This window comes from Equus caballus, chromosome 10 (genome assembly GCF_041296265.1).
Source record: "Equus caballus isolate H_3958 breed thoroughbred chromosome 10, TB-T2T, whole genome shotgun sequence".
Lineage (NCBI taxonomy): Eukaryota > Metazoa > Chordata > Mammalia > Perissodactyla > Equidae > Equus > Equus caballus.
In genome coordinates, this window is record NC_091693.1 from 4,240,714 (window position 1) to 4,252,480 (window position 11,767).

An 11,767-nucleotide genomic window follows, 5' to 3' on the forward strand; every position below is an offset into this window, starting at 1 on the left:
CACTCTGATTCCTCCATGCTGTTGCAGTTATCAGTGGTTTGTTCCTTTTTATTGCTGAGTAGAATTCCATTGTAGGGATGTACCACAGTGTGTTTACCTGCCTAAGCCATTTTGGATTGGATTTTTCTGGCCCCTGCAACTAAAAAAGTCCTAATTAGAATAATTAGGCAGATTGTTCAACTGGGAGACAAGTCTTTAAGAGCAGCAGCTAAGCAAAAACTGGAGGCACTTGATTTGGAACAAAGGAAAGAGACTGAACTGCTGCCTGCAGAGACCGAGGGCCAGGCCAGCAGGAAGGCAGATGCAGGGGGAAGGGGCAGTCTTTCCTCCCGACTGGGGCCCCGCTGGGGCAGTGCCTGGCGCCTGGCTCCCCTCCACCCAGAGAACCAGCGAGGGCCCTGCCTCCATGGTTGCCACCACATGTTGCCAGCAAACTGAGAGCACAGTGTGAACTTGGGGTCCCCAGATCAGGAGTAAGACTGAGTGAGGGGTGACAGCACAGGGTCTCCTGCTTGCACGAGGTATGGGAGAATGGATGCTTTTGGCTGCTTCTCTAGTGCAAAGATGTTTTCTCTGCTTTTCTTACTCCTTCCTACTTACGCAACCACCAAACTCTGGAAAGCAGAATTGTTTGTTTATGAGTTAGCCAGAAGCTGTCAACCAGAAAGCACAGAAATAGCATGCAATACCCTGTAATACACGCATACATCTAACTTTACAGCACACTGGAGAGTCAGGGCACGATGGATGGACAGAATCTAGCTTTTCCACGTCCATAAAAGTTACAACGTGAATTTGGCACTTGTAAATAGCCCTCTTGCCCTTCCAGGATCTCCGCCAGGTGTGGGGGCTGGAGGTCAAGGCTCAGCTGCCTCCCTAGGGGATCCCGATCCACTCACTCGGGGTGGGGGTGGGGTTGTGGGCACAATATGAATCAACACAGCCATACCCTTTAACTAGAGGCCCCCTTCAGTGAGTTTTACCAATCTGTATAAATACCTACTGTGTGCCCTCAGTTTTCTCTCAACAAGCTGAATAACGAAGCTTTTACAATCACCAACATTTCCCTGAATCAAATGTATTTCCAGACCCAACTAACGACCTGCTTATTTCAACAGGTAGGATGCACTCACCAATAGCTAACAGTCCTTATCTAGAAAAGGTGTCTGTGTGGGGTGGGGGTGGGGGTGGGGGTGGGGGCTGGTCTGTGTGTGTGATTTTGTACACTTCTGTAATTACCTTTTTTAAACAATTTATGTTCCCCCTTTTTTGTGTGTGAGGAAGATTGACCTTGAGCTAACATCTGTACCAATCTTCCTCCAGTTTGCATGCGGGATGCCACCACAGGCCGGCCTCCATATGTTCCTTTTAGAATACAAATAATATTGGAGAAAAAGAAACTACTTCTGAAGTTGTTTTCAATCACCTGCCCTTTTCTCTTCTTACAATCCAGTCGAAACCTGGGACTTTCTAAGGGCGTACGGCCTTAGTGAACCCCGTCGGTCTGCCTGGAAACGCCAGAAGGACCTGTCTCTCTCTCCCGTCTCTGGGGCTGCGGCTGGGAGACCTCACTCCGGGCTGGCACCTCTTGCTGCCTGCTCTACCAGACAGCCAGTCCTCTGGCTGAGTGCACCTGCAGTTCCACTGTCCTCTGTGGCCACCTCCAATGCAGCCTTTGTGTCAAGAGACTCTGGTACCTGAGCCAAAGGAGGAAGTGGTGATCAGGCTAAAGCCAACGGCTGGTATCGTCAGGTGGTGTCTTGGAATCTGTCCAAATAGCCCCAGGAAGTGAGGGACATTTACAATTACAGCTCAGCACGCTGACTCTCCTCTGAGTCACCCTGAAAATTCTGTTCCTGCCAGGGGACCCCTCCTGGCCAGGATCCCACAATGTGAGGAGACGTTGGTCAGACAAGCCCTCTAGGCTGCTGGTGTGCACGGTGCAGCTAGACAGACCCTCACCAAGGCCACGGTCAGCTGGGCCTTTAGGACCTGGCTCAGACCATGGTGGGGTATGCGGTGGGGAGGGGGCAGCATCACCAACCTTTACACCTCTCTTCTTCCCTCCCTGCCCACCTGGGAAAGGATTCCAGACTCCAAGGGGGATGAGTCTAAACACCTGGAGAGACATCATCACCATGCAGGAAAGCCAGAGCTGATGAGCCCCCACGCCCCACACTGTGCTCCGGGGACTTGGCCCAATAGAAGGGTTCCCCACACACAGACGGGTTCATAAACGGTGCACACGAAATCACACCCCGCTAAAACGAATGGTGCAGAGCAGGAACCAGGAGGAGCTTCTGGGTTAAAAAAAAAAAAAGAATTCTTCCTTCTCTGCTGGAGGCTCGAGGAAGCCCAGAGTAAACAGGGACTACAAAGCAGGACAGAATGAACCTCGGGGGCCCTGTCCGCCTGGAGGTTTCTGTGAACTACAAACAACTTCTCCTCCAGCTCTTGAGAAAACAATGGAGCTCAATTCATTTGAAGCCATTAGTGTTCCCACAGGAGGGGGAGGCAGAGATAAGCCCACAGTCTCTGGACTCTCTTCTTCCACATAGTGCGAGACCTCTCGGTCAGACCCCTTCAACAGCCCTGGGAATGGCTTTCTCTAGTTTTTCTCCAGCTGGTTTTCTCTTGGCCAAAACCAGGTTTTCCTCCAGGTTTTAGGACTCCAGCACTCAGAGAGCCCCGCAGGCGATATCTGCTCCCAGGATGCAGTGTCCTGGAAACTTCCATCACTCTGATGAACTATAGGCCAGAACACACGTTCCTCCAAGACTTTCACTAGGAAGAGCATAAAAATCTGTTTGGGGGAAAAAGAAGCTCCATTTCCACTTGCCAATCTTTTAAGAAAGTAATCTATACTAATCTTAGACCTGTATCTCTGTTTATACATATTAATTTAAAGAAAGAAAGAAAAAACAGTGAGAAGCCAGAGAAACATGATATTGCGATAGGACAGGAAGTATTTGGAGTTTCTGTTTGGTTTTTAATTCAGAGACCCCCCCCAAGCTGCCAGTCCAGGGGGCCAGGGTCTGTACTGGGGGTGTCCACGCCTGACCGGGGGCCAAGTTCAGGCTCTCTACAGCCAAGTCCTACGTGACCCCAAGAAGACCCCGATTTACCAGGGACCTCCCCCTCTGCCAATGATTGTCTTGCACAGTCAGGGTTCTGGCCCAGCCAGCTTGGTGGACTTTTGGGCAGCTGGTCTTCATTTTGTGTGCAAGTCACACAAAACAGAGTTGATGCTCTAAGTATGGACCGTGGACCCCCCACTTTTTGCTCTCTGGATGAAAACAAAGCAGCTGATTCCTAGTCAAGCATGGCCTGAGTTATCCAGAAAAGCGCCACCTCCCAGCCCTGCTCGGTAACCCAGGAAATGGGGCCCGCTGTGAACTGCCACAGAAGCATACTGAGTGTGCTCCAGAACCTGACAGGGGTCAGGCTCAGAGCTGTCACTCAGTAAATGCTTTTTGAATGAATGGAACAGAATGGCACTTTCAAGAAAAGAGGAAGGGGAGGGAAGGTCTGACAAAGAGACCAGGGTGAAAGAGAAACTTAACTTCAGTAGAAATTAATTTGATCCTGTAAGTGCGTGTAAAACCTCAGAAGCCCAGAGCCAGGATGGGGAGCCATCCTCAGGGCAGCTGTATGATGCCCTGATGCCATCTCCAGTCTCGGGGGTCCTCAGTGACCGCCCCTGGTTGGCTCCCCTGCTCAACGCATGCCCCAGCTTTTCCAATCCTCACCTCCCCTCTCGCCTCCTGGCACCCCTCCCCAACTTGTTCTCTCTCCCCCTTGAATCCTCAACCCCCCATCCCCACCCCTGCCAACCCAACTTCTTCACCTGCAGCTTTAAAAGGCTCTAGACTCCCTTGTTCTAAAACAAACTTGCCTCTTCTCTCTCCTCTACCTCCATCTTCCTCTGACAACTCTCTTCTCCCCGCTACTCCACTGGCACTCCACTCCGTTGACTTTTGCCTCGAACTCTCCACCCGCGCATTTACTAACAACCCCCTAAAGAACTCAATCCAGTATTTTCCACGGCTCTTCTGACTTGTCAACTTTACCTCTCCTCTTGGTTTCCTTGACTCCACCCTCCTGGCTGGCCTCCCATCCCTCTGCTTGTCCCTTAAGTGGAGGTATTGTTCCCTTCAGTCTTGGGTCCTTTTTCACTCAATATCCCAACCGCCTCGCACACTGGTAGCCCCCTAAGCTGCACCTCCAGCCAAGGTGCCCATAGCTGCAGGGTCGGTGGAGTGGACTATCCCTGGGACCACCACTTGGATATCTGATGGGGACCCCAAGTCTACTTGCCCCACACCAGCTTCCTGGCTCCCCCATCTCAGTGAGGTGCACGACCATCCACCCAGACCCCCAAAGCAGACATTCTGGATTCTGTCAGCAGCACCTCCCCACCATATCCTGTCCCGTAAGTTCTTCCCATGCCTGCTGACACTGCCTTTGCTGAGGTCCTCATCATTCCACCCTCCTCACTGGGATCCCTACCTCCAGTCTGCACCCTCGGTTTGAGTTAGGGGTGCAAGCTGGTGGGAAGGATGGGTGGTGAGGCTGTGTTTACACAGCACTTTATAGAAGTGACTGAAAAGTCATCGATAGTCCGTATCAGAGTAGGAAGAGCAGAGATGATGGCGATTACAGGAGGCTAACCCAGCCAACTCTTCCTTGCCCCTCCTCCCTCCCCCACCCACTTACCGCTCAGCTATCAAAGCAGTCTTTCTGTGACATAATCTCATATGTCTGGTCTTGCTTTAAACACGTGGATGGATCCTGGAGGTGCCTGGTTCCCTAGCAAGATGCATGTTCTCATCACACCTCACACCCCAGGGGGCTCCCCCACAAGCACACACAATTCCATGCCTTTGCTCACACTGTTCCCTCCACCTGCAGGGCTCTCTCTTCCCTTCTTCACCTGTGTAGCATCTACCTTTCATTCAGGGAGCATTTGTTTGAGGTCAAACTGGTTCAGATCACAGATCGGGAGAGTACTAGCCCCATAGTAAGAACATTCTTTGGACTGGCATGCCGTAGCACACTGATCCTCACAAGGTCTTTTCAACAGAGATGTTTCTAACTGTAAAGGAGTGATTCATCTTATTTTGCACCGGCGATTCTCTTATCTACCACCAGAGAAACGGCAGCTACAAAACACCCAGCCTTCCATCCTGTGCCAGCTCCCTCAATAGCCATGCTCGTTACTGTGCACATCCTCCACTGGAAAACCTGTTCTGGAAGACGGGAACATACCCCTCACAGGTGTTCTCCATCTCTTCTGCCCCTCCCTCTGTCACTTCCCCCAGGTATTGCTCTCCGCCTAGTCAAAGGGTAAACAATTCAGGGAGGAAATGAAGTCCCAGAAAGAGGCAGCAACTGGATGGACGCAACACAGCAATTTTGTGGGGGTGGCAGGCAGGCTCTGGGCCCTAGGACCGAGATCTAGGGATTCCCAGGCCTGGCCTCCTGCAGTTCCATGGCCTATGATCCTCTGTCCCAAAGGCCACACATAATTAGAAGTTATAATCCTGTAATTCCATGATGACATCTTTGAACTTAAATATACTTTAAAACTACTCTTTTTTTTTTAAATGCTAAAAGCAATTTAACAAAAAAGAATTTTTCCCACTCTGTCCTCACCTGTTTCCAGATTCCCCTCCAGTCCTGCCCATCCCCTGGGGCCACTGCTCCTCCACAGACAGCCAAAGCCCGAGGGCTGCGTCACAGGGAGAAGGAGGAAGATGCCAAAGCCATTCACCCACTGGGTCGTTAGGCTCTGAACAATTAAGAATTGATTGTTCTGTGGGAAACAATTTCACTTCCCTATTTATAATTGGGCACTCTGCCTTCAGTCATGTATGTTCTACAAAAACAACAATCTCTCAACCCACCCAGTCCGACCTGGCCAAGCCCCAAAGGCTATTTTTAGATTCGTGGGGACCTACAAGGAGGAAGGGTGGAAAGTGTCACGGAGACTCCCGGCTCAAAAGCATCTTTGTAGCCCACGCCTTGCCACCTGCGGGCACCCAGGCGCCCCCGCACCGCAGGCTGGAGTCCCTTCGAGGGGCTGGGCTACGGACTGTTATCTCCAGACCAGAGGCTGCGTGTGTGCCGAGAGGTGCCTGGACTTGACAGGCTCCCGCGGAGCCCGCAGTGGCCGCGGTCTCTCAAACAATCAGATACATCCGCTTTAGCATAAAGAGAAGAGGGGGCGAGATGGCCCTCACGTCTGCGGCGCTCACGCCCTCCTGGCCCACCTGCGGCAGAGGAGAGGGCGACGCCCGAAGTCACCTCCCACCAGCAGCTCTCCCCTGCCCTCTAAAGAGTCGAAGAGGCGGACACTGGAAGTCTTCTCAAGGCAAAAGGAGAACGCCGACCCGCCTGGGGTGGTCCTTCTACCTCCACTGCCTCCCCCGCCACGCGCTTGGGTGGACGCTGGGCTCGGGTCCCAACGAGCCCCGAGGCCGAGGGCGCCAGCGCAACTAGGAACGGGTCCCTTCCCCAGGCGCGCGGGATCGCCGGCGCGGGCCACCCCAGCACCCCTCCCGGCCCCTATCCTCCGCCGGCACCTGCGCGGGGCGGCCCCAGGCGCTCCCCTCGCCCGGGAAGCCACCTGCTCTCGGCCGCCGGTGCACGGCCGCCGCACCCCTCACCCCAGCCTCCGACCAGTGCGCCCCCTCCCCCTCCTGGCCTGGTCGACCCCGGGCGCGCGCTCCCGCGGCCCCCTCCACGGCCTGGGGGGAAGGAGGGCTGGAGCCCGCAGACTCGCCGCCCGCCCGGAGCCGCCCACCTTCCGAAAGTAGCCGTCGCCTTCCTTCTCCAGCGGCTGGGGGGCCGCGGGCCGCAGGGCGTCCGTCATGCTGGCGACTCGGGCTCCGAGGGGCGACTGAGGATCCGCGGCGCTCCGGCTCCAGAGGGTGCCCGGACCCGCCCCCGCCCGCCCGCGCGGCCGCCCCTCCAGCCCCGCCCGAGGCCCGGCCCCGGAGCCCGGGAGACCAGCCGCGGGACCACGCCCCCGCCCCGCCCCCGCTGCGGATTGGCCGCGCGGAGCCGGCGCCCCCGCCCGAGGCTCGCCCCGCGCAGCGCTGGGGCCCCTGGGCGCGCAGCTCGCCCCCTCCCAGGGCCCTGTGGCCCAGGGGCGGGCCGGGGTCTCCGCGGCCGCAGCGAGGCCCGGGCTGGAGACCTGGTCCCTCGTCTGGAGCCGTGCGGGTGAACGCGGAGCGCGCGGGTAAAGTCTCCGCCCCTCCCCGGAGGAGCGCGGACGGTGCGGGGACAGTAACCAGACTCGACGCCACGTCGAGGGCGCGGCGAGAGCGCTGGGCCCTGGGCTGAGCAGTCAGGGACAGCTTCCCGCCGGAGGGGACCCCGGGGCCGAGTCGGGGACCCTAAGGGAGAGTTGGCTGCACCACCGAGGACCTTGGCCGAGTGACTCAGGCCGGCTGGCGTGGCAGTCAACTCGCGTCCCCCCACTCTCCCTGCAGAGACTAGGCGGGTCTGCTGGGGGTCGCGGACTGAGCTGGGGGGCCCGCCTACGGAGGGATACCCAGGAAGGGCTTTGTGCTGGAGAGACTTAGCGGATGTCCTCGAGCACGTTTCTTAACCGCCACTTTAAACCTCGTTTTTCTGAGCTGCAAAATGGGGCCAGATCACGCTCTCTCGGGCTGGTAGAAGGTATGACAACAAAAGTGCGTGTTAAAGCTCTTAGCTGGGGGGCAGTCACGCGCCTAGTTTAGAGCGAATGGGGACTCCTGGGAACGGGGTTCGCTGCAGTCTCTCACCCACCCCGCGCTGATGGGCAGACTCCGGGGAGCAGATAACTAGCAGAACCGCGTGCACAGACCCTGTGACCTAGCCGGGAGCCCTCCCGTCTGCGGGGCCACGCCCCTCCCCTCCGCCGTCCTGCAGTCCCTACCCGCCCTAGCCCCAACTAAGGGACGCCTTGGCGCGTTTGCTGCAGTGTTTAGCTTTCGCGGTAGATGCCGCAGGTAGAACAGAACATAATCTGCTTTCAAAACAAGCCAGACGTTTCCTTCTCTTAAAAACAAAAAACACAAAACGGAGGTGCATTAGGAGTTGTCTGAGAGTTTTAAAATAAATAGTGGCAGACGGTAACTAGATTTATTGTGGTGCTCGTGTCGCAGTGGATGCAAATATCGAACGATTACGTTGTACAATTGAAACTAGTATGTTATATGTCAATTATACGTCTATCAAAGTAAATAAATAGTGGCAACAACCAAGTAAATGTCAAAAAAATCTACCTCCTCACAAGAAAAGGCCTTTCCGGAAGGGACGGTTTTAATTCTGAGAAAGAACCTGGAGGTCCTGGGGAGAGTCCCAGCTCAGCGCTGGGACAGGTGTTCCGGGAAACTGTGGCAGATGCGAAAACATCCCTTCTGTCTTAGGGTTAGAAGTGAGTAGCAGGCTAATTTCAGCATCTAACCCTGGAAACATCCTACCCCCAAGCCGGGAGTTAAAAACAGCATCTTCGGTTTCCGGGATTCTGGGGTGGCTGATCGCTCTATCACATTTGTAATACTATCCTGTTAATACTAACAAAGTTATCCGTGATAGAACCTCTACTCTAGCCAGAAAGTTGATAGATACTATGTTTCATTCTCAGGACCCTCCTGCAAATAAAAGGATTAAATAATTTCCCTCTGAGAAGACCAAGGCTCAAAGGAGAGAAGAGGCCAGGGACACCCCCTCCCCGGCCATCTTGGTGAAGATTGGTTGTAGTTCAGGCCTGCTGACTCCAGTCATTCCCTATCGCCTTCAGATTTCTGTCATCTCCTTCTACCACCTTGAAGTTCCAATCGCCTTTACGATTAGTCATATATGTATGTCACTTGTACTGTTATTGACAGTAGCCTTCTTGAAAATTACTCACTCTATTTAAACAAACTTTATTTTATAAGACAATTATGTCATAACCATAAGTGGAAAACCAGTGGTACTTTGCCCTATGGGGTGATACACACAAAAGTGAATAGAGTGAAAACAAAACTGTTTCATCTAGCCCAACACCATTGCCTCCTTGAGCTGCTCCTTTGATTAAAAAGGAAGAAGAGCAAGAGAAGAAAATGGGGTTAAAGACACACCAGCCCACCCCAAGACTAGCTCTTGGGTGTCTTCGGAGAAAAAGGAGCACTTCCTGAGTCCCAGCAGGCACCTGGGCATGTGAGCCATCTGAGTTGTCCCTCCTTGGGGCTGTGCAGGACCAGACATGTCTAGACACTCTCATGGCTTGTTGCAGGGTGACCCATGGGCCTGGCCCCATATCTCTGATCCTGCTGTGATCAGGAAATGAGAGCTGCTGCTGCTGACCCAGCGGGAGAGTAACATCTAACCTCCTATTTGTCAACCCTGTTGGTGGCGTGTGTCACAAGAACCACCCATGAGCCACTGTGCTGTTAACAAAAAATCGGGCTGGGAATTTCTGAGATAGGCAAAAGGTTAATATCTCAACTGCAAACAACTGTTTTGTCAAGTCCCTGTTTTTCCATCCGGCTGAGCCAGCAGTTGATTGTCAGGGGATCCAGTTCCTCCATGTGAAATGCAAGTCTCACCTCCTAAGACCTACTTGTTGACAAAAGGAGCACTGGCTTCTCTGGGGGCAGTCTGGCATACACTCACTCTTGGAGAATCTGATGAAATTTGCCAAAATTAAAAGCAGAAATTACGAAGTAATCCTTAAGTGAATAAAATTCATTGTAAATTATAGACCCAATTTTGCAATTTTTATGAGAAAAACTCTTAGAAATTGACACCGTATGGTACCACAGAGGAGTACAGACTAGAGAGGGCCACATCAGGCTCGGCAGGTCTGCCACTGAGTCACCTTGGTTAGATCCTTTTCCCCTTGTGGTCTCAGTTTCCCCAGCTAAGAAATATGGTCTTATGCATAGCAGTGGTTTATTGCATACTAAGTCTATGCCAGGAGCTGTGCTAGACACTTTGCATGCATTATCTCAGTTCGTCCTTGCACAACACTGTGATGTGGGTATTTTATCATCCCCATTTTACAGAGGTCACCAGCCAGGGAAGTTAGACTGTCTGGTGCTACACCACACACTATGCTACGCTACACGATTCCCTGTGATTTAAAAGGAAGAATATTTGCCCAAGGGCATGTTGGGAAGAAGCAATTATAGATGAAAAATCAGTGAGTGACAGAATGGGAAAAAATACCAAGTATCAATGAAAATGTGGCACAGTCAGAATCTCATACACTGCTTGTGGGAGTGTAAATTGGTATGACCACTTTGGAAAACTGTTAGGCGTTTTCTACTAGAGCAGAACATATGCATAAGTTATGATCCAGCAGTTCCAGCTCTAGATAGATACCCACCAGAAATGCATACATCCATTCACCATAAAACACGTTCAAGAATGTTCACAGCTAAACTTTTCAAAATAGCCCCTAACTAGAAACTACCCAAATGTCCACCAACTGTAGAATGGATAAATAAGTTGTGGCAGAGTCACATATGAAAAATTTTACGCAATGAAAATGAACACATTCCTTTTACAAGCAGCAAGTATGTTGTGAGCAACATATTTTGCTCGCAAGACTATTGTTGAGCAAAGAAGCCAGACTAAATGCTGGCTTTATACAAATGATTCCATTTTATAGAAAATGGATTCCATTTTATATAGAAAATGATTCCATTTTATATAAAGTACAAAATAGACAAAATTAGTCCATGCTGGGATTATTGCTTCTGGGATTCTGGAAATTTTCTATTTCTTCATCTGCTTGTTACATGGGTGTGTTCACTTTGTGAAAATGCATAGAACTGTCTGCTTATGACTTGTACATTTTTCTTTACATATGTTATATTTCAATAAGAAAACACAATGGGGGAAAAAACCCAAGTGCCTTCTTGTATATCTGAATAAGAAAGGAAAGATATGTGGTGTTTAGGCTGCTATAGCTCTGCATAAAACCACATGTTGTTTCTAGGTTCCCTTTGCCAAGAATTGGGAGTACTGGGTAATGAGTGACCAGGGTCACAAATGAAGCATCCAGTCGCTCCTTCTGTCAACACCCAGGAGACAGCACAGAGCCACTCCTTGAGGAAGCAGCAGGGACTTTGAAGGGCTCCTTGTCCCCTGAACCTCATGAATCAGGAGTCAGGCAGATTGGTTATTACTATTTTACAAAATGCTTGTGATTGTCAGGAATCCAATTAAGTAAACTCTCAGTAATAAATTTACTGGGTTTTCTTTGCCTCTTTAGAAGCCTTAAACTGTAAGAAAATTAGTTTGGGTAATTTAGAAACAGAATCACGTACCTTCATGATTTGTCTGGGTGTATAGACTAGCCCCCAAGCTTCTTTACTTTCAATATCTACATTTACATTCACAATGGCAGCTGAGTCAAGTGATGACCCTGGGGGCCCCGCAGGGCTTCAAGAAACAAAAAGATGTCTTTTCCTTAGTACATTGGTACCTACTAATACATACGAAAACCTTTCAAATGAAAACCAAGCCACCAACAGAAAAATGTTTTGGAAATCATTGCAGCATTATTCACAATAGCCAAGACTAGAAGCAACTCAAGTGCCCATCACTGATGAATGGATAAAGAAGATGTGGTGTATACATATACGATGGAATACTACTCAACCATAAAAAAGACAGAATTGTCCTATTTGCAACCATATGGATGGACCTTGAGGATATTATGTTAAGTGAAATAAGCCAAACAGAGAAAGACAAACACCACATGATTTCATTCGTATGTGGA

General features: G+C 51.3%; 1 protein-coding gene and 1 long non-coding RNA gene across 2 annotated transcripts in view; one reads left to right on the forward strand and one right to left on the reverse strand.

Moving 5' to 3' along the window:
* Positions 1-6,975, reverse strand: part of RHPN2 (rhophilin Rho GTPase binding protein 2) — a 50,016-nt gene extending 43,041 nt beyond the window's left edge. The window contains exon 1 of the mRNA XM_023649490.2: positions 6,806-6,975. Within this exon, the coding sequence (XP_023505258.1) occupies positions 6,806-6,874 (69 nt within the window). The 5' untranslated portion in view covers positions 6,875-6,975. The remainder of the gene's footprint in view (positions 1-6,805) is intronic.
* A 101-nt stretch (positions 6,976-7,076) lies between these two features.
* LOC111775175 (uncharacterized) lies at positions 7,077-9,738 on the forward strand. The gene is made up of 2 exons (XR_002810665.2): positions 7,077-7,243; positions 8,639-9,738. It is a non-coding gene; the product is annotated as an uncharacterized lncRNA (long non-coding RNA).
* Positions 9,739-11,767: the final 2,029 nt, after the last annotated feature.